Raw genomic sequence first — 22,844 nt, forward strand, 5'->3', positions numbered from 1 at the left:
TTTTGGATTCGGTTTTCTGTCTGTTGACTGGATTGGGTGATTTCCATTATTCTATCTTCCATATCACTGATTCGTTCTTCTGCATTATTCATTCTGGTTTTTACTGCCCTTAGTTCAGTTTGCATCTCTGCAAATGAGTGTTCTAGTTTTTCTTGGCTCCTCCTTATATGTTCTCATTCCTTTGTGAGGGTATCTGCATTACTGTTCATATCTTCTCTTAATTCCTTCAGTATTTTCACTATTTCTCTTTTGAACTCCAGGTCTGTCAGACTGCAGAGATCTGTTTCATTGTTGACTGTTTTAGGTGAGTTCTCCTGTTGGTTTGACTGGGGATGGTTTCTCAACTTCTTCATCTTGCTTGTTGTTTTCTTTCTCCTGAGGGAGTTGTAGTCTCCGTTACCGGGCAGTGTTTGCCTTGTCACTGCCGTGGAATATTTCCTGAGGGCTGGCGTTGTTGGTCAATCTTTTTTGAGGCAGTGTGGCTTTTCTGGAGTGTTGATGGGGCTAACAGTGTTTCTTTGAAGCAAAGGAGGGCTTCCTGAGGGCAGACAGGACTGGGAGGTCCGCACCACGATGGTAGCAGATTTCACTTGGTCATGCAGCACTTGCTCTGGTGTTTTTAGGCTGTGGGGTTCTTGCAGGGGGTTGGCGGTGTTGGGCAGCTGTTCCTCAGGAGTGCAGCACCCCCTGGGGGCTGGAGCAGCTATCTGGGTCACTGAGAACCTAAGAGGCTCTTCCCTAGGGCAGCCCAACTCAGAAGGCTGGCCTGAGAATGTAGGCAGATCTTTTCACAGTCTGGCCGAGCTTGTTGCAGCTTTTCTGGGCCGCAGGGGCTCTTCTAGGGGGCTGGTGGTGCTGAGCAGCTATTCTGCGGGAGTGGGCTACCCCCTGGGGGCTTGGGCGGGTAGCAGGGCCGCTGGAAACCCAAGAGGCTCCTTCCCAGGGCAGCCTGACTCAGAAAGACCGTCTGAGATCTTTTCCTGACTCAGCCAAGCTTGTTGCAGCTTTTCTGGACTGTAGGGGGTCCTGCCTGGAGCTGGCAGTCCTATGCAGCTGATCCACTAGGTCTTGGCACCCCCTGGGGGCTTGGGCGGGTAGCAGGGCCACTGGAAATCCAAGAGGCTCCTCCCCGGGGCAGCCCAACTCAGAAAAACCGTCCGAGAATTAGGCAGATCTATTCACGGCCTGGCTAGGCTTGTTCTAGCTTTTCTGGGCTGCAGGCCTTTTCTTGGGGGCTGGTGGTATTTGGTGCTGCTCTGCGGAAGCGTAGCCCCTCCAAAGGGCAAGCAGGACAGCCCCTGCGGTGATAGGCAATTGTTGAGGCCAGCCCTCCTGGATGGCAGGCAGCCCCAGGTTTGGCGAGAGCATAGTGGGTGGTGGGGGTGCAGGGAGGGGATGCACTGGGAAGCACAGCTTTCAGCTAGCTATTGGGCCTGTAAGCTTGCTCTGGCATGGGGGGTATTCTATGGGGACCCACCCCTTCTTCCCTCCCCTCCCCAGCATGGGCGCAGACCAGGCTCTTCTCCCAGGTTCCCTCTGATGCAGCTTTCCACTTCCCCGCCCCTAGAGTATTGCTCCCTTCCTCTGCGACAGCTTTGTTTTCTAGTCTCCCAGGCAGTCTCTGCCCCATCAAATGGTTTCTAGACCTCCCAAGCAGTTTCCGTTCCGCCCCGCCCCCCAGCCCGTTCTCAGGGTCTAACTTCTGGAGCCAAGATCTTGGTGCCCAGCCCCCATCCAGGCGTCCCCCGTCCCTCTCCCGGGAACTAACCTCTGGAGCCGAGGTCTCGGTGCCCAGCCCCCACCTAGGCGTCCCCTGGCCCTTTCTCAGGGACCAACCCTCGGAGGCGAGGCCTTGGTGCCCAGCCCCCACCCAGGTGTCCCCTGGCCCTTTCTGGGGGACCAACCTTCAGAGGCCAGGTCTCGGTGCCCAGCCCCCACCCAGGCCTCCCCCGGCCCTTTCCCGGGGACTAACCTCTGGAGCCGAGGATTCGGTGCCCAGCCGCCACCCAGGCGTCTCAATTTTGGTGACTGTGCCCGTAGTTCAGATGGTCCGTTCGGTTCTTGATCAGCTTTTCCGTACTCCAACTTACTGCTACACTCTTCTCTGCATCTGGAGATTCCTCCGGTTCATTTGATCTTTCCCCCGTGTAGGTGACTTTCCAGGGTGCAGGATCCCTTTCTCCTCCGCAGTTCCCTTTCGGGAGCGCCTGTCCGCTCGGATTCACCTTCTCTCACTCTCCTCTTTTCTCCCGTTCTGCCCAGTAATGTCACGAACTTCTTGCCGTTATTGGAGTTTAGGTTCCTCTGCCAGCGATTGGTTGCTGTTCTGTACGAGTCATTTATTCTGTAGATGTGCTTTTTTTGTTGTGTTTGTGGGAGAGGGCGAGCGTGTCCCCCTACTCCTCAGCCATCTTGTCCTCCCGTCCATATTCATTTTTTATTCCTAACTTCTGTTTTAGTTCTTTGTTTCTAATAGACCTTGAAAATATTTGTGAATGGAGGATCATGCTTGAGTCATTATCTTTTTAGAAAAGTGTTGTAACTGTCATTATAGGCCTTGCAGCATTCAAGTTTATTTTATTGTAGTATCCTTTCCGTATTTGATGTCAGAGCCCATCCTTAACTACAAAAAGATGAGTTGGCCATGAAGTGAGTATCCAGCAGTGTTCCCTCCATTTTGCTAGCCAGAATACATTTTAGAACTAAAGTTGCCCCATTCAAGAAATGTATGTTTGCTGATGCTGATGAGATTTTAAAGAAAGCGATGCTTTATGTCACCTTGGTCCAGTGCTTCAATCTCGCCCAGAATCTCTTCTTCATTATAGGGCTAGTTTTTTTTCCAAGTATTACTTTCACTCTTGTGATTTATTTAAAGGTATGTTTTTAGCTCCTTAACCTCTCTGTTTTATTAGCTTTTCATTTTGTATGTTGAATAGGATGTTGGATTTCTGGGAGGTAGATGAAGATAGAGGTGAGATCTGTATGTCATCTCTGTAAAATGTCAAGCAGTGTGTTGGACATTTGGGTAGAGAGGTAAATGACGGGGTGGAGGACAGTGTCTGGCATAGTCACCTCCCTTGAGGAGCAGTGATAAGACGACTACTTAAGAGGCCTGCTTAGGACCCCTCTGTGTTGTACAGCTGTAACAGTGAGTTCCAGTTCTACACTGAATTCTCTCTTACTTCGAACTCATTTGGGCCCCACATCATTGTATTAGTCACACCAGCTGTTCTAACAAATAAGCCCTCTGATTTCAGTGACTCAGCACCCTGTATATTTATTTTTCACTCATAATGAGCAATGCCATGTGTTTCTGTGTTGGTGGGCTCTGCCACACATGGTCATTTAAGGATCCAGGCTGAGGAAGGCTCGGTCGTCTTTGAGGTCCTCTTGTTTTTTTATTTTTATTTTTATTTTTTTGTCTTTTTGCCATTTCTTGGGCTGCTCCTGCGGCATATGCAGGTTCCCAGGCTAGGGTTTGAATTGGAGCTGTAGCCACCGGCCTACGCCAGAGCCACAGCATTGCTGGATCCTTAACCCACTGAGCAAGGCCAGGGTTTGAACCCGCAACCTCATGGTTCCTAGTCGGATTCATTAACCACTGAGCCATTGAGGTCCTTTTGGATGTCAGTGTCCAAATGCAGAGGAGTCCAAATGCAGTGTCCAAAGGCGGAGGAGCATGAGAACGGTTTTTATGGGCCAGAGCTTGAAAACCATGGATATTATCTCCCTCTCTTCCATTGTCTAGAACATGTCTACCCCAACTGCAGTAGAGGTCTGGGAGAGTAGTTGTGTCCAAAAGAGTGCCAGCTGAGTTGTGTTGAGAGGCAGTTTTGAATTTCCCACTTAATTCAAAGAGTATGTCTTATATAACCCTGTTTTTTTTTTTCTCCTGGAATAGATAGACTGCATTGTTTTCCTTAAGCAATTAATCCTGTTTTAGAAATCACTTGGGAATTGAAATGGGGAGAGCTTCTTTATTTTCTTTTTCTGATACAATGAACTTACTTCTGAAAACCAAATATTTGAATGTTTTCCAGTTATGCTAGAAATGCTTTCTACTAGGAGCCACTGCTGTTCTCTGTCTCATATGGCAGACTGCTTTTGTGAAACACCTTTTCTGTGAAATCCCCCTGTGTTTCTCCCTCCCATTCCTGCCTCCCAGGCACAGTTAGCAGTTGCCTTCTTAGTTCTGTGCTAGAACTTGAGCATACCTATGTTAGGTTAAGCCATTCATCTACTCATTCACCCAAGCACCTATAATGCCAAAAAAAAAAAAAAAGAAAAAAGAAAGAAAGAAAAAGAAAAGACAATGATAAAAGAGAAGGAAAAAGTTGAAATTTACTGGGTTAGAATTACATATTGAGGGAGTTCTTTGTGGCTCAACCAGTTAAGGATCCACGCTGTCACTGCTGTGGCTTTGGTTACTGCTGTGGTGCAGGTTTGATTTCTAGCCCTGGAACTTCCACCTGGGCATGGTCAAAAAGAGAGAGAGAGAGAGAATTATGTACTGAATAGTGCAGGGACACAGGGAAAGGGCACTTAGCTTTGCCTTGGGGATAAGGGAAAATTGAGGAATGCTTCCTTTAGAGAGAGAAAATTTGGTTCAGGTCTCTTTAATTATTCACGGATGCTTTCCCTTCCCCAATGATGATGTTTATGAGGAAAAGAAGCTTATCTTGATAATCTCTAGTTCTAACACCCAGTTCGATAGCAGGCTCATACTAGACACCCAGTAAACTGAATTGACTGAAAATATGAGTCACTAAATTTGTAAACTTTATTTACTCCACATTGTTATACATTAACTCATCCGTTCCTCACAACTGCGTTATGATAGGGCAGAGGTCTTATTCTTGGCTTAGAGATAATGAGCCTAAATTCAAAGGTATTTGGTATTTTGCCAATGTCACACACTGGGTTAATAGAATGATCTCAAGTGTTCTGCACCTAATTTTATGCCTTTCTCATTCTCTGAAACAAATATTTAAGTATCAGAATAGTGCTTTGAAATTTGTAGCGTGTGCTTTAAGAACAAAGCATTAGATCCCCTAGAATCTATGAGGACGAAGGCTCTTCATTTAAGAGATAAAGTTCTTTTTAATAGAAATAAAGAGACGGTTCTTCCAACATATTTTTTAGCTCTTTATATTCCTGTCAGCACAGTGTTTCGTACCCGGTGGGTGCCCTGTAAATATTTCTTAAATAATTGACGATGACTTAAAATGTGTAATTCAGTATTCAACTAAAATGGACACGCGTCCTGTTAGAGACTGTCATAAGCTTTGACCTGTAATCATTGTGTCATGGGGACAAAATCTGCATTTGGTATATTCTAATTCAAGGAATTATTTTTTTTTATTTTATTAAATTTTCCTGGAGTACAGTTGACTTACAATGCTGTGTTAGTTTCAGGTGTTCAACAAAGTGAATCAGTTGTATATATGCCTATGTCCATTCCTTTTCAGATCCTTTTCCCATATAGGTTATTATGCAGTATTGAGTAGATTTCCCTGTGATATACAGTAGGTCCTTCCTTGTTACTTACCTTTTGTATATACATAGTAGTGTGTATATGTTATTTCCAAACTCCTAATTTATCCCTCCCCCCAACGTTTCCCCTTTGGTAACCCTAAGTTTTGTTTCAAAATCTTTGATTCTGCTTCTGTTTTGTAAATAAGTTCTTTTGTATCATTTTTTTGTGAGATTCCACATATTAGTTATCTTATATGATATTTGTCTTTCTCTGACTTACTTCTCTTAGCCTCATAATTTCTGGGTCCATCCATGTTGCTGCAAATGGCATTATTTTGTTCTTTTTTTGACTGTGTAATCTTTCAAGGATAAGGAATTGTTTTTTTCCCACTGTACAGCAAGGGGATCAAGTTATCCTTACATGTATACATTTTTTTCCCCACCCTTTGTTCTGTTGCAATATGAATATCTAAACATAGTTCTCAATGCTACTCAGCAGGATCTCCTTGTAAATCTGTTCTAAGTTGTATCTGATAACCCGAAGCTCCTGATCCCTCCCACTCCCTCCCTCTCCCATCGGGCAGCCACAAGTCTATTCTCCAAGTCCATGATTTTCTTTTCTGTGGAAAGGTTCGTTTGTGGTGGATATTAGATTCCAGTTATAAGTGATATCCTATGGTATTTGTCTTTGTGGCTCATTTCACTCAGTATGAGAGTCTCTAGTTCCATCCATATTGCTGCAAATGGCATTATGTCATTCTTTTTTTATGGCTGAGTAGTATTCCATTGTGTATTTATACCACATCTTCCGAATCCAATCCTCTGTTGATGGACATTTGGGTTGTTTCCATGTCCTGGCTATTGTGAGTAGTGCTGCAATGAACATGCGGGTGCATGTGTCTCTTTTAAGTAGAGTTTTGTCTGGCTATGTGCCCAGGAGTGGGATTGTGGGGTCATATGGAAGTTCTGTGTATAGATTTCTAAGGTATCTCCAAACTGTTCTCCATAGTGGCTGTACCAGTTTACATTCCCAACAACAGTGCAGGAGGGTTCTAATGTAAGGATTTTTTTTTTTTTTTTTGTCTTTTTGCCATTTCTTGGTCCACTCCCTCGGCATATGGAGTTTCCCAGGCTAGGGGTCGAATCGGAGCTGTAGCCACCAGCCTACACCAGAGCCACAGCAACGCTGGATCCGAGCCGCGTCTGCGACCTACACCACAGCTCACGGCAACGCCAGATCCTTAACCCACTGAGCAAGGGCAGGGATTGAACCTGCCACCTCATGGTTCCTAATCGGATTCATTAACCACTGCGCCACGACGAGAACTCCCTAATGTAAGGAATTTTTAACACACTTGTTTAGTTTCTGGTTTTCCTTGGCTTCCTCATTCTTCTAGCACTTACATTAGTCTGCCTCATTATCTGTGGAAGCTGAGACTGGCTGGATGTTCTTACCATAGCTGGTTGAGACATTTTAAAGTGGACTAATTTTAGTTTTTTTTTTTTTGTCTTTTTGCTATTTCTTGGGCCGCCTCTGCGGCACATGGAGGTTCCCAGGCTAGGGGTTGAATTGGAGCCATAGCCACCGGCCTACGCCAGAGCCACAGCAACGCTGGATCCAAGCCGCATCTGTAACCTAACCACAGCTCATGGCAACGCCGGATAGTTAACCCACTGAGCAAGGGCAGGGACTGAACCCGCAACCTCATGGTTCCTAGTCGGATTCATTAACCACTGCGCCATGACGGGAACTCCATTTTAGTATTTTTTGATGCTTTAAAAAATCTCAAACTTCCCTAGAATTGGAGTTTATGATAGACATTCATTACTTCCATCTCTAACTTATCCATATTTTATTCTATAAAGTATCAGTGTTTTCTAGAGAAATATCATGACCTGGTGCCTAACTCATTAAAATTGAAGCCAACTAAGGATGAAGGCATGGCTTACAGAAATATAAAATATATACTTCCACATAGATATTCTGCTTCATGGCAAACTTAACATGTCTGAAGTCAGACTAATTTTGTACTTTTCTACTCCTTTCTTGCTCTACAACACCCTCCCCCCAACCCCCCGGCCATTGCCAGCTCCCATGTCGTTTAGTGGCAGGCTCCAAACCATGAAAATATCCTAATTACCTGCTCCTTTCTTTCATACTGCCCATCTAATTCATGTTCATGCAGTGTTTCATTGACCTCTAAAATATCTCTGAAATCAGGGGATTGAGACCATGTTTTAAAGCCAGGTGTGAGCACATTGCCTAATCTCCTTATGGCTATGAAATTATGGGAAAGGAGCTGAGAGCCCTGAAAGAGTTTACTGTCAAATCAGCAAGTGGATTTTGCATTAAATTAAAATTTCAGGAAGTTTCAGTGTTAGAAACATTTCTCCTCAATCTACTTGAGTAAGAATTTATTTCATCATCTCTGGGAACACTTTTTCCAAACTCTGTAACCAGGAGACAGACTAGTCAGTGGGAATTATTCAGGCAGGATATATGGTACATAGAAGGTGGGTAAATGTTTAATGAATGAGGAGCTGGACAGATGAACAAAAATAGAATGGTACTGGTGAAAGGATCCTGAACTCTGCTTCTGTTTTTTGTTTTTGCTTAACAGAAATATATTTTTGTTTTGGTTTGGTTTATTTTTCTAAGAGTAAGGTAAATGCCAAGTTTTAGAAAGAGAAACACACCTTCCATATTAATCATTACTAGGGAAACAATACTAAGGCCTTAGTTTACTATGTAATGGCTTTTTAATCTGCAGGAAATCCAAGAGAGTGCTTTAGAAAATGTCTGTGAGGGAAGACTCAGTGGTGTCAATTATAAGTTTAAAAAGAAAGAAATGGATGTCAAGGATGTGTGGATTTCAATCTCATATTATTGTGGTAATAGCAATGTGCCCATAATTCTGGAAAGGTTTTTATGATTTTTCTTATCCACCAATTGTCTGACTGCTAACTGCTAATATATTGTTGGCAAAATACTGTTAGCTATGCTTAATAAAATGTGACGTTGTAATATTTATCCCAAACTTATCCTTCCACCATAGAGTAATAGAACAGCAGAATATTAAGGTCATAAAGTTCAAGCAGTGAAGATCAATGTGTGTTTATTCCAGTGGCTTCTTCTTGCAGGTCAATTTTGTTCTGCCACATACTAAAAAAGTGAAAGAGAATTGCTTCTTATTTTGTTTCTGTTTTGCAGGGGAAGCTGGTGAAAGGAATGGGAGGGGCTATGGATCTAGTGTCCAGTGCCAAAACCAAAGTGGTGGTCACCATGGAGCATTCTGCAAAGGTAACGATGGCTGCTTGTAAAAAATCACACTATGCTGAAATCCTGTACACCAAGTCATGTGACTGTGGGTTTTTTTTTTGTTTGTTTGTCTTTTGGTCTTTTCTAGGGCTGCTCCTGCGGCATGTAGAGGTTCCCAGGCTAGGGGTCTAATCAGAGCTGTAGCCACCAGCCTGTGCCAGAGCCACAGCAATGCCAGATCCAAGCTGCATCTACAACCTACACCACAGCTCACGGCAACGCCAGATCCTTAGCCCACTGAGCAAGGCCAGGGATCAATCCCTTAACCTCATGGTTCCTAGTCGGATTCGTTAACCACTGAGCCACAACAGGAACTCCGTGACTGTGGTTTTTATTGTTTTCTCTCAATCACTCAAGTTGATAGCATTTATATTTTACAGAGAAAGGTTACAAATAAAAGCTTTTATTTATTATCATTGAGCTAAATGGTTGTTTAACTTTGAAGTAAACATCAGGGTGTTCTTTGATTATTTGCCTCATATACACATTAAAAGTAAAAGTTATATCAAGGTAAAAAGCTTTGGGATTAACATACACGTACTACTATATATAAAATAGATAACCAGCACGGACCTACGGTATAGCACAGGGAACCAAATATTTTGTAATAACCAATAAGGGAAAAGAATCTGAAAAAAATAGATGTATGTGTATATATAACTGAATCACTTTGTTGTACACCTGAAACTAACACAACACTGTAAATCAACTATACTTCAATTTCAAAAAAAAAAAAAGCAGGTATGTTGATTCAAGAGCAGGTATGTTGATTCAAGATTAAAGATGCAGAGCATCTTTAATCAGATGCAGGTATGTTGGTTCAAGTTTAAAGATGATTATAGTGTTTGCTATCTCTGTGCAAAATGAATAGCACAATAGGATATGGGTTTTTCACAGTATATTCAAATGGATAATACGGCCTCTTAATGAAAGCTGTGGAGGTGCCATTTTGAGAAGGTGTTAGCAAGTGATAGACTTGGTGATAGCAAGTGTCCTTGTTCTGACAAATGTTATGTGTTTATTTTGATAAGTCATTGACTGTTTATTGAATGCCTCTTGTGTTCTGGGCACTGCTGGATTTGGCAATGACCAAAAGTAGGCAAGAATCAGTGACCTCATGGGGCTTAACATTTGATAATGATGCTGATGATGATATCATCCTACGATAGTGATGGCTCCCATCCACTGAGCTTACTCTGCACCAGTAGTACTCTTAGCACTTTGCGTGTATTTGCCTATATAAACCCATGAACTTGATACAGGTTTTTCTTATGGTTCCAGAAATAGAGCTTCAGAGAAGTTAAGTAACTTGCCTGAGATCACATAACTAGTGAAACTGAGATTGGACCTGAATACCTCTGACTCCAGAAGCCATTCTTCTATGTATCGAGCTATCAGTATGATTTTCTTACTTATTCCAACTCATTATCTTTGAACCAGCTGAGCTTAAATGACTGCCTAACCTGAATCCCGGGGCTTCTGATGATTTGCAGAGTTGATATTGGGGCCAAGTACCCTCTTTACTCTCTATGCCCTTTGTTCGTTCTCCTTTATAAGTCTTAGGTTTTTTTTGTTTGTTTGTTTGGGGTTTTTTTTGCTATTTCTTGGACCGCTTCCGCGGCACATGGAGGTTCCCAGGCTAGGGGTCGAATCGGAGCTGTAGCTGCCGGCCTATGCCAGAGCCACAGCAACGCAGGATCCGAGCCGCGTCTGCAACCTACACTACAGCTCACGGCAACGCCGGATCCTTAACCCACTGAGCAAGGGCAGGGATCGAAGCCGCAACCTCATGGTTCCTAGTTGGATTCATTAACCACTGCGCCACGATGGGAACTCTTATAAGTCTTAGTTTTAAATCGAAAGCTTCCTGTTCTCTCCTTGAGACCTGCTATTTTGAGTGGAAGTGGTAGTTGGTTTGCCCTTTTTTATTTAGTGAGGCGGCATTGTGAGAGAGCTTAGGAGCTGGCAGATTTACATCTGACTTGCTTCCCATGGGGAGTTCTGTTACAGAGTGATGTGTGCCACAAAGCAGTTTCATTGTGAAAAGTATAGTAAATGTGAAATTATCATAAATTATTTAGTAAATAGTGAAAAGTGAGCAGTGAAGCATAAATATGGAACAACAGAAATGAAACCAACGAAGGTGACTTCTGAGAAATGCCTTGTAGAAGCATCCAAAATACTTCATTTCAGAGGCAAAAGGATGCCAGGCATGCAAATCAAATCCAAATCTTTCCTGGAACATAATAATCTTTCCTGGCTATTTGGAGAAAACTCTTTTTCAACTTTCCTTTTGTTGTACTTTGATGTTGATGCATAAGCACTGAAGTCCGACTTATTTCAGATTATTTTTGTGCATTTGTTTTCAAAACATTGGGCCTATATCTAGCAAATTCTCTTTCTTTCTTTTTTTTTTTTTTTTTTACTTCCAAAATTTTTCTTTCTCCTTAGCTAGAATTTCTGATGGAGGAAAAGTGGTGTTTCAAACTTCTGATTAGAAATCCCAGAGTTCCCATTGTGGCACAGCAGAAGCGTATCCAACTAGGAACCGTGAGGTTGCCAGTTCGATCCCTCGCCTTGCTCAGTGGGTTAAGGATCCGTCATTGCCATGAGCTGCAATGTAGGTTGCAGACACAGCTCAGATCTGGCATTGCTGTGGCTGTGGCATAGGCCAGCAGCTACAGCTCTGATGAACCCCTAGCCTGGGAACCTCCATATGCTGCAGGTGTGGCCCTAAAAAAAAAAGAAAGAAAGAAAGAAAAAAAGAAATCTCTTATTAAAGTGTTTCATAGAGGCAAGATTTTTTTTTTTTTTTTAGAATTTCCTCTTTTTCTTCTCTCAGTGAGGAAATTGGCCTTGAGTTTTAGACCAGAATTAAAGTTAGATGTTTTTCCCTAGATACTTTCATTTGAACAATCTAATGAAAAATATTAGTGATTAAAATAATAATAGTGATTTATTCACACTTAGTAGTTCAATAACCTTGAAAACTAACCAACAGTAGTTTCTTTTCTTGCCACCTTCACTTTTTACCCATGATCTGATTGCTACTGTATATTGTTCACCCAGACTCATTGTTCCTGACCCAGCTCATGGGAACACAGGGACCTCACCATGTCTTTCCTGCATCTTTTGTCTGCCTAAAGGGTGGTAGAGGCTGAAAAGGAGTTAGAAAGGAGAGGGTTTTTTTTTTTTTTAAACTCCTGGTGGCCTTTCCAATTAATGACTTGTTTTTTGAGACATGCTGGGGACCTTCTGCTGCCTTATGGTTAAGTGATCAGCCTAGGGGGAGAAAATAGACACCAAAGTAGAAAGTTTGCAATGAAGGATTAAAACCTGAGAAAAGAAATAGAATCTTGTATTCTTGTGCTATTAATTTGTGTTCATGTTTTGTTTTGTTTTTCTGTAGGTGGGTGGTACTGTCAACTGGTCTTCAGGGGCAGCTTTTCTTTTTGTGCCTTTTCTTCATCTTTAGGGTTATAGATGCAGGTTCCTTATAAACATAGCATTACCTGACCCTTAAAAGCATTGTTTCAATCAGACAAAGGAAACTCTTTGCTTGCAAGTCTTTACAGCCAGCCAGCAGCTTCTGGTATTTGAAACCTGGCTGCCTACTAGTCTTGCTCTAGAGTAACCATCATAACATTTCCATTGCCTCAAAACCACCTGTGGAGATGTATGGCAGGCACTGGTGTCAAACTGGCATTGTAGCATAATTTTCATTTAAACTTAGTCATCAAGGTTCCAGGCAAAATTGCAGAGTAGGCAAAGATTTTAGTGTCTAGCCACCTTCTTTCTGAGGCTTCTTCTCATCTCTTAGAGTGTCCTTCTTTTTTTTCCCTCTAAATATGGAGTTTGAGTCCTTATGAGGTGCAAGGCCCCATGCCTGGCATCACTGTACATACTGAATCTACTAGCCTCTCAGTGACCCTCTGAAGTAAGGCTGGGATTGTCAGGTAAACTTGTCCAGGTGTGGCAGAGCTAGGAGTTTCACTCAGTTTGGCCTCACCTGTGCTCATCATACCATACCATGCTGCATCCTCACCAAAGCTACCTCTGTGCCACCATCCCACCCACATCTGCCCTTTTCCAGAAGTTTCAGATCTCAGAATTACCTTTTTCTCTTTTTTTCTGTTTTCCCTGATCAAAGCCATCCTTGCTTTGGTGAGAAAGATGTCAGCAAAATACTTGAAAGAAAACAATCTAAGAATCTAATTGTCCCCTTTAGTAACCACCTCCCCTTCTTCCTCTTTGTATTAGAATCCTCCAAGTTTTATCAGGGCACCTAGTAGCCCAGTGATCTGGCGTTGCTGTGGCTGTGGTACAGGCCAGCAGCTACAGCTCCTATTCGACCCCTAGCCTATCATATTACTTCTTCCTGGGCTCAGAAACCCTCTACGACTCACCATCTCCCTTAGATTCAAGTTAAAGTCCTTACACATTGTCTCTAAGCCTCTCCCTAGTTTGTCATCTTCAATCCCAGTACCTGTCTGGTCTCATCTAATAGGAATCTCCCACTTGCCCTCTGAGCTCCAGCCAAACTCTTCCTGCAAGTTCCCAAGCATCCTCCTGCCTCAGGGCCTTGACATTTTTTATTACCTATGCTTGAAATGCTCTTCCTCAGGTATCTACATGGCTCACTTCCACAGTTTGCTCAGGTCTCTGCTCAGATCACCAGAGAAGCTCTCTCCCCAACTGCTCTATTATACAAAACAGAATCCACCTCTTCTGATGATTCTTCATCTCCTTTCTTCACTAGAATATAAGTTCCATGAGGCAGGGGCTCTGTCATAAAATGGAGAGAAATCATGCCTGTTGCATTAAGAGGAATCAATAACTAATTGTTGAATTCCTTAATTCTTCTAATAATAATGATACTTGGAATATATAAAATATTTTTAACTCCAAGCAGTTACATGTTTACTGCCTCTTTTTTATCATTACAATACCCTTGTGAGGTAGGTCTTATTGTTTTTCTTCCAAAGACAAACAAACCAAATTCTACAGAGATCACACATATTCTGACAAAAATCAAATAGAAAATTAAGAGCAAAGGCAAACTGAGAACCCATGTATCCTGCCTCTGGGCTATTAAGCTTTTCTGTCTGGCCAGTATCATCACCACTAATAATATAAAGGAAAGTGTTTAGTTCTCAGCATTGTATCCTGGAAATGTGTTCCTAAGGGTATATAATCCTCAGAGCACAAAAGCAAAGAAATTCAGTCACAGTTGTCATTTATTAGAGGCAAGCAAAATTTGGGTACCTATTTTTGAGACCATAAATGAGAGCTCTATTTCTAAAACAGGTTTAGATTTTATTTTTGTTGCCGTAGGAGGTCTGGATTCTGAAGGATAAAAAGAGTCGTAATTATATTGTTACAAAGTTGAGAATAAATCTTTGTGAATAGTATTTTTATTAAGTTCAATTTATGTGTGATAGTGGAGGTGTCATATAGAAACCTTCAATGCTGTTTTACCTCATCTTTGCTTTTTGTGCAGAGGAATTATAAAAGGTAAATGAGATTTATTAATCGTCTTTATTTTGGATCCAGTGCCAGCAAATATGAAAGTTTTTTTTTTTTTTTAATTCTTTCTGGAAAACATTTTTGAGATAATTTTCGGCAACAATGAGAAGTATCCCAAGATAAATATAGTGTTCTTTTGTTAGAATAATTTGTAATTAATGTAGTTTTGCCTGGTTCAATTTTTTTCCATTCAAAAAGCTTGTCAATATTTTATACTTTGTTTATGAGGCTATTTCATGGCTAAGATTGTTTGAAAAAAAAAGCAATATTCACCATTAAAAATAGAAATCCCTACATGATTTTGCCTTTTCTATTTGTCCTTTAATGATAGAAATGCCTGTTTAAAAAAAGTTATAATGGGGAGTTCCCGTCGTGGCGCAGTGGTTAACAATCTGACTAGGAACCATGAGGTTGCGGGTTCGGTCCCTGCCCTTGCTCAGTGGGTTAACGATCCGGCGTTGCTGTGAGCTGTGGTGTAGGTTGCAGACCCGGCTCGGATCCTGCGTTGCTATGGCTCTGGCATAGGCCTGTGGCTACAGCTCCGATTGGACCCCTAGCCTGGGAACCTCCATATGCCGCGGGAGCGGTCCAAGAAATAGCAAAAAGAGAAAAAAAATAAATAATAAATAAATAAGGCAAAAAGACAAAAAAAAAAGTTATAATGGAAGAAAACAGCAGAACACAGTCCAACAACCAATAAAGCCCTTTAAACTGTCTCATGGGATTTAATTAAGTGAATAACTTTAAATTCTGTGATTTTGAATATCCACAGTTCTTGATAGGAAAGCTAGGGCTAAGAGCAGCTTTCTAAGGTACCACAGCAATTCATAGATGGAAAGAGAAAATAATTCTGCTCCCATCCTGGATGCTGACATCGTATGCTAGAGACTATAGGATGCAATCTCTAGAGAGAAAACAAAAGGCCTTGATAAAGATATTTTGTATTATGTTGAAGAAGATTGGCCTTCTGTTCTAAGAACTCAGAGCCCTGAAGACTGTTTTCAGGGAAATGGCTTGCTGTGTCTGTTGTCTCATTTAACTAGTCTTCTCAAATGTACCTATAACCACAAACTGTTATTACATCCACATATGAAAACCATTTGTAATAGCAACTGTTACCTGCTTCAGAGCTAGCAAAGCCTTTTGCTGAAGTCCTATATGGATTGTTGGGATCCCTACCAAATAGGTGCTGGGTAAAGGCCAAAAACATCCCCTGAGAATAAACTGAGTGTGAGTAATATCATCATCCCGTCCTTTTATTCTTTGTAGTTTGATTTTCTTTATTTAGCAAATCTCGGAGTTCCCGTCATAGCTCAGTGGAAACCAATCCAACTAGGAACCATGAGGTTGCAGGTTCGATCCCTGGTCTTGCTCAGTGGGTTAAGGATCCTGAGTTTCTGTGACTGTGGCATAGGCCGGCGGCTACAGCTCCCATTAGACCCCCAGCCTGGGAACCTCCCAAGTGCTGCAGGTGTGGCCCTAAAACAAAACAAAACAAAACAAAAGCAAATCCCATGTTTTTTTCCCTAGGTGCCACATCAGTCATCATAGTGATTTGGCATTCATGGGTGTTCCCCAATATTTTATATCTTTTTTGTGGTCGTGTGTGTGTGTGTGTGTGTGTGTGTGTGTGTAGAAGGAAGGGATGAGGGCAGTGGCATTCAGGCTCCTTCCATATTATTTGGCAAGCCCTAAGAGAGGCTTATACTTGGTTTCATTGTGTCACCAAAGCACTGAGTATTCCCTTGCCAAGTTCAGTCTTGCCAAGCCCTCTTTTCAGCAGATTAATGCAAGCTTTGAAGATTTAGGAGGGAGCAGGCAGAAGAGGTAGGGGAAGCATAATTCGCTCAGCTTCTCTCTTTACTTATGCATTTGTACATTTCATACTGAAGTTTTGAGGGGTCTTCACTTTGCTCATGTCTTTGTCTCCCCAAAGTCTTATAAGCCCCTTTGCACACTTCTGCTAGCTACACTTCTCCTAGTGAGCTGAGATGCTGGGAAGGTACAAATACATTTCTTAGGACTGAAAACCTCCAGTGGTCCATAGATACTCAGTCACATGTATTTTATGGCTCCAAGGCTGTTAGGATTCCTTGGATCAGAATTATAATAGTCAGGAGTTCCCGTTGTGGCGCAGTGGTTAACGAATCCGACTAGGAACCATGAGGTTGCGGGTTCGGTCCCTGCCCTTGCTCAGTGGGTTAACGATCCGGCGTTGCTGTGAGCTGTGGTGTAGGTTGCAGACGCGGCTCAGATCCCGTGTTGCTGTGGCTCTGGCGTAGGCTGGTGGCTACAGCTCTGATTACACCCCTAGCCTGGGAACCTCCATATGCCGCGGGAGCGGCCCAAGAAATAGCAACAACAACAACAACAAAAAGACAAAAAAAAAAAAAGAATTAAAATAGTCAGATAGTGTCTACTGATCACAATGATTAGTCTAATACTCTACTTGTTGCTGAAGATACAAAGGTAGGTTGTTTCAGCATTCAGTGAGCTCAGAGTCCAGTGGTAGGTAGAGAGAGGGCAACAGTTACATAGGTAGTGAGTGGAGCAAGTACAGGAGCACCTAAGTGGTGCACCAGACTGAGGGTGTCCCTGGGACTCTAGGGAAGGGGCATCTGATAAGGGAATGTTGCAGATGGTTTTTCTGGGGTGGTGATACCTGAACCAAGTTGTGAAGAATAGGGAGGGTGTTGCCGTTAGAATGTGGGCTGATGGGTACCTGGTCACATGTGTCGCAGGTGGCATGAACAAAGTCTTAATGACTTGGTCACTGAAGGAGCAGCCAACTTCTAGATTCTGCCTTCTCTGCACTTAATCACTAGGGCTTTCCCAAAGACGATGCCTGAAAGAAGAAATCTATATTGCAGACATATTTAAGAACTTAACAGAATAGATGGGCATAAAATGAGGTTTTATGTAAGGCAAATCTTCATGAATGCTCTGTTACCTCGAGTGAATGAAATATGGACATCAAAGGCAAAAGTCGTCGTGTTGTAAAAAGAGAGCTTGTTATTTCGGATGAAGTTTATTGCGATGACACGGTTTATTGTAATGATAGATAACAAAGGAATTTATTATCATTTATCCAGAGTTGTTTATTACTGAAGAATTTAGTGATAAATTTCACACAGATATTTAAAGAATTAAAGAGAGAACATCATGAAGCAAGTAATAGAAAGTACTGAGGCCTTCAATCCTGTAAAAAGAATATGGTGGATTCCTAGGTCTTGCAGGAAGCCTGGAAGTGATGGGTGGTGGGGAGAGAAAAGCTGGACAAGCAGGTGGAGGAAAGAGACTTAACTATTAACCAGGGTTATGAAGAAGTTAGCAAATAAGAGACTATCAAAAATCAGGACACCTCAGAGCATTTTTAAAAATTTTATTACATATGTTTTAAATTAAAGTATAGTCGATTTACAGTGTTGTGTCAATTTCGGCTGTACAGCCAGAAGACTCAGTCATGCACACATGTACATTCCCTTTCTTATATTATCTTCTATCATGGTCTACTCGGAGAGACTGGATATAGTTCCCTGTGCTATACAGGAGGGCCTCAGAGCACTTTTAATGCTACATTTGGTATCCATTTCTCTGCCTTTTCTGATACTTTGTCATGGAGAAGGAAAGAAGCAGCATAATAAGGTTGAACAAGACCCCACTAAACCCACACATTCTCATGTAGATTCAATGCTTCCTACTTTACTGGATTTTCAGAATATTTCATTTGATTCCTCCCATGCTCAGGTAGGGAAGACAAGACAATCAAAGAGAAAATTACAGCACAGAGAACTTAAGGGACCAAATGACTATTAAATGGCAGAGTGAAGATGAAAAAACCAGGTCTTTGGACTCCAAATATAGTCCTTTTTGCTACCACACTGTACTGCATCTCTTCTTTACGATTTATTTTTAAATGCTAAAAACTCAGTGATTGTTCCTCCTTTGTGAATCATTAATCTCTGCAGCTGCCATACACACTGTAAGCCTCAGCCTGGCATGGTTAGAATAGAGTGCTAAAGTGGGAGGCAGTCATATTTTGGCTTCATAACTAACCTATTGTTGAATATTGAAATTATGACATTCTTTAATCTTCCTACATCTCATTTTCTCCTTTTCTTTGATCTGTGTTATGTCTTGGAACTCAGCGTGAATGGAGTCATCTAGTTACATTGTTCTTGCAGCAAGAAAATGCTTAGTGCCAGCTTCCTAGGCCAACCATATGGTTTGCCCCCAAATACATGTTGTGGCTTCATTAGTTTTGTGGGTCTCAGGAATTCTGTTTAGGCCATTTTCTGTGCAATCTTATGTCCAACTTCATGGTGCTCCTAATTCTTTAGGAGCTCCTAAAGAATTCCCTGGTAGACTGTAGAAATGTTCAATATAGGTTATATAAACAGTGCAAGTGTCATGAGCCCTTGCTAAGTGCTGGACACTTACAGCAACCCCTCAAGGTAAAGCCGATAGGGAAGCCTGGGATTAGGAGCCCTGCCTAGCTTAGTGTGGAGCTGATTTGATTCCTCCCATGCTCAGCCTTTGCGCTCAGTCCTTTGGCTCTGTTCCGAACCACTAAGATGTTTACGTGGAAAATGGTCTATAAAAGATCTGTTGGTAGAACATGGTTAATTCTGTCAGTTGAAATTCACCATTGCTCCTAAACCAGAGTTGGTTATTCATTGAAGTCCATGTGGCTGCCTTCACACCAGATGCAGCTCTTGCTCGAATAATGAGAACAAAGTAAGTGCTCCTTGCAGAAAATGTTCTTTGGAGGCCCACAGATTGTTCACTTTGTTCCCAGGCGGACCTGGAATTCACTGCGACATGCCTTATTTGAGTTATGTTAAGAGGAAGGAGTCCTGACAACTACAGAAGTTTGAATGCTCATCATTAATTTCAGCTCTTTAATTACGCTTCTTTGACAGGGGCAAGGTTTCTTTGAAATCTGGGAATGAAAATAGATCATTAAAAATGATCTACAGCTATAAATTTATTTCTACAGCTATAAATTTTCTTACACAGTTAGAGACAGGAGTGTATAACTTGTTAAAGGTGTAATATATATCCACTCTACTTGTGTTTAGCACTAGTTCTGACTAAATTAAAGAAATAGTCATTTTTTGAAGTCCATCCAGGATTCCAAATAGACTTCCTTTTTTCTTTCCATTCATTCACTCAAAAAATATTGACTGTCTGTTGTGCTGTACACTGAGTTAAGTGTACTGAAACCTCTTAATTACTGGTGTGTTGGTGAAAAGACAGGTTATCACAAGGAGTAAAATCTTAATTAAGCCCAGTTATTTGAAATTCCTTGCCTCTGATCATACTTGGTATAACAGCAGTTTTGAGAAGAGATATAAACCAGGTAGCAAGTGCGTGTTTCAGGAGGTAAAACATTGAGATGGCTTAAATGATGATGACATGTGTGGTGCTTTTAGATCCAAAAAGCAATAGAAGCATTTTTGCCATTTCTAGTAGAAGATCTAGAACGTGATAAATTAGCCTTCAGCCTCAAGGGAAATATTAATTTAGGCTCCTGGTGCTTGATACTTTGAAAGGAGCTTACTCATAATCAGAAGAAATGATTAGAAGATCAGATCATCAGAGCTAATGTTTCGACTGTGCCCCCATGGATGTGCCCCAGAGGCCACCTCTCTACTTGGAATGTGTTCCAAGGGAGTTAGTGGGCATAAGCCTGCTTTCCACTCTCAATCCCTCTTTTGTTTTATGTTTCAAGAAAGGGTTCTGTAGCTAAAGGAAACTTTGAAAAAATGTAGCTACAGACCAACTCACACATTTTACCAATGGAGCAAACTGAGGCTCAGACAAATTCCAGAAAAAGCAAATAGCTGTGTAAGAAAGTGAATATAATCAGGGTTTTCTACACTACCCAGCCCAGCAATGAACCACTTTACATAGTCATTTTGTCAGCATGGTGTAAACTCCGACTCCGGAGTTACTTGCAAATAGTGACATAGCTGTGTTTGGAGAACTAAAGATGTTGGAGGATGAGGGTTTGTTTGTAAGAGATTTTAGTCTTCGTATGCCCCAATAAGAAGTTATATAATATCTAAAACTGATTAATTAAGAAAATAAATAGCTTGGCTAACGTAGTACTTAAAAATAGGAGTTCCTATTGTGGCGTAGCAGTTAAGAACCCAACATAGTGTCTGTGAGGATGCAGGTTTGATCCTTGGCCTCACTCAGTGGGTTAAGGATCCGGCATTGGCACAAGCTGCGGGGTAGTTCACAGATGTGGCTCAGATCTGGCGTTGCTGTGGCTGTGGTGTAGATCTGCAACTGCAGCTCCATTTCGACCCCATATGCCGGAGGTATAGCCATAAAAAAGAAGAAAAGAAATTTTTAAAATACAGAGGTAAAAAGAAAATGTATAAAAGTATATAAGAAAATGCTAAAAAAATTGAAATCGATTTGTGTTAAGAACAATTCTAAGGGTATAGAAGGGAGTCAAGAACTGCCATTTTCTATGAATATATTACTTTTTTAACAAGTAGAATTAAACTTTTTTTTTTAAAAAAGGCATATTATGCATTTGCATTCTGTATATGCGTCCTACCCTCAGTAAATAACAGCTTGTCTGTCAAGGAGACTATTCCCTGGAAAAGAAGAATTAGCAGGATGCTAGAAGTGATCTAAGGAAAGGCAGAGGCTTGAGAGGTCAGATCTGAGGCAGGGTGTTTCCCAACTATATTGGTTATACCTTTGGCTATTCATTTGGCATTCTCCCTGAATTATTTTAGGGAATACAGTCTGCCCCCAGGAAGAAAGCAAAAAAAGCATGACTGCACAAAGATTTTGAAACAGTCTGTGCTTAGGAGACAGTTTCTCTGATAGTTCCCCTTTGTTCTGTGTTATACCAAATATAAATAAGAATTGGTCCCTAACTATGCTCCTTGATGTTTCTTTTTTAAAACAGGGAAATGCACATAAAATCATGGAGAAATGTACATTACCACTGACGGGAAAGCAATGTGTCAACCGCATCATTACTGAAAAGGTAAAGTGCCTTTCTCTTTTATTCCCTCTAATGTCTTTTTTTATTTATGAGCATTTTTGAATTTTTTTGTTAGCTTCCAAAAATGTATTACGTTGGCAGTCGTAGAATTAATTTAATCTGTGTTAGACTGAATAGGAAGATTCATCAATTTAATGGTTCTGGATGTAGAATTCTTAATGTAGAATTTCTCTGGAAATAAACATATATACGCAAAATTGCATTGCTGTCCTTGGCAACTTTGACAGTGTGATTATAATCAAAAAAAGTTGTATTGGACTATTCAGATGGATGATAGATACAAAATTAAGAATATATTTATCATTCCTACCTTTCTTTATTGCTTTCCCAAATCATGAGTACAAATGGTTGGAATTCATTTTAGGAAACTCAGTAAAAATTAGGTTTTAATCATATAGGTGCAAATTGCAGTACAGGCCCCACAGTGAACCAAGAAATCTTTTGTTCCGTGCAAGCTTTCAGCCTGCTTTTATAAAGCAGACTTCAGAACACACCAGCCGTTTTCATACTTTTCTAGATTTTATCTTCTTAAATAGACTTTGTTGGTTAATAGTACAACTGAAGCTGCTCAGATCAGAGAGAAGTATCACTGGTGGTTGCTTACCCAGATTTGAGCTTAAGCTGTTTGAATGACATAGTTTTCATAGGTGATCTAGGAGGTGTCATTTTCTTAATTTAACATCTTGATGAACCACAAAGAAGTATTCTCTAGCTCAGGGTTTGTTTGTTTGTTTCTCGTAATGATGCAGTTCCTTTTGGCACTAATCTGATTGAGAACCCCCATTCAGGTGTGGTACAGAGCATCCTAAAGCAGCCTTTTGAAGTACGTTAGAAGGCTCATAATACTTTTCAGAAGTCAGTTTTTTTTTTTTTTTTCTTCTCATGACTGTTCCTGCAGCATATGGAGTTCGCAGGCTAGGGATCAAATCAGAGCTGCAACTGGAGGCCTACACCCCAGCCACAGCAATGCCGGACCCAAGACCTGTGCCACCAGCTTGCAGCAACACCAGATCCTTAACCCACTGAGTGAGGCCAGGGATTGAACTCGCATCCTCATGGACACCATGTCAGGTTCTTCACCCGCTGAGCCAAAACAGGAACTCCAGAAGTCACATTTTAAGGAGTTTTCTTTCCTAAATGGTGCCTTGCCCTAGGACTGTTTACATGGAATCTATAAAGATGACATATAGAGAAAAGCAAGTGAATAAAAGGAATATTTTTTTCTCACCATTTATTCCCTGAATTTTAGCATTTCTTAAACCACTCCAAAACCATGGGCAGGACTTGTTGAAAAGAATCTGTTACTTTGAAATCAAAGACGCAACTGTCCTTGATTATGTTTTCTTTAATAATGTAAAGTATTACATCTTCTAAGGGATGATTCCAGCAACATTTTACCCCCAACCTTCCTCTTCTCCCAGCTAAGCCCTCTCCCTATGTCCCCACTCTTATGTGTGCCCTGACCTTGTTCTTACCAGCTTAGTGCTTCTA

At 41.4% G+C, this 22,844-nt stretch overlaps 1 protein-coding gene across 3 annotated transcripts in view; it reads left to right on the forward strand.

The window, feature by feature from the left end:
- The window catches only part of OXCT1 (3-oxoacid CoA-transferase 1), a 154,580-nt gene that overhangs the window by 116,329 nt on the left and 15,407 nt on the right, over positions 1-22,844 (forward strand). For all 3 annotated transcript variants that reach the window (XM_047766433.1, XM_047766441.1, XM_047766450.1), the window contains exons 14-15: positions 8,687-8,776; positions 21,255-21,335. In XM_047766433.1, coding sequence (XP_047622389.1) covers positions 8,687-8,776; positions 21,255-21,335 — 171 coding nt within the window. The remainder of the gene's footprint in view (positions 1-8,686; positions 8,777-21,254; positions 21,336-22,844) is intronic.

The sequence above is a fragment of the Phacochoerus africanus genome, chromosome 1 (assembly GCF_016906955.1).
Source record: "Phacochoerus africanus isolate WHEZ1 chromosome 1, ROS_Pafr_v1, whole genome shotgun sequence".
In the NCBI taxonomy this organism is placed as follows: Eukaryota; Metazoa; Chordata; class Mammalia; order Artiodactyla; family Suidae; genus Phacochoerus; species Phacochoerus africanus.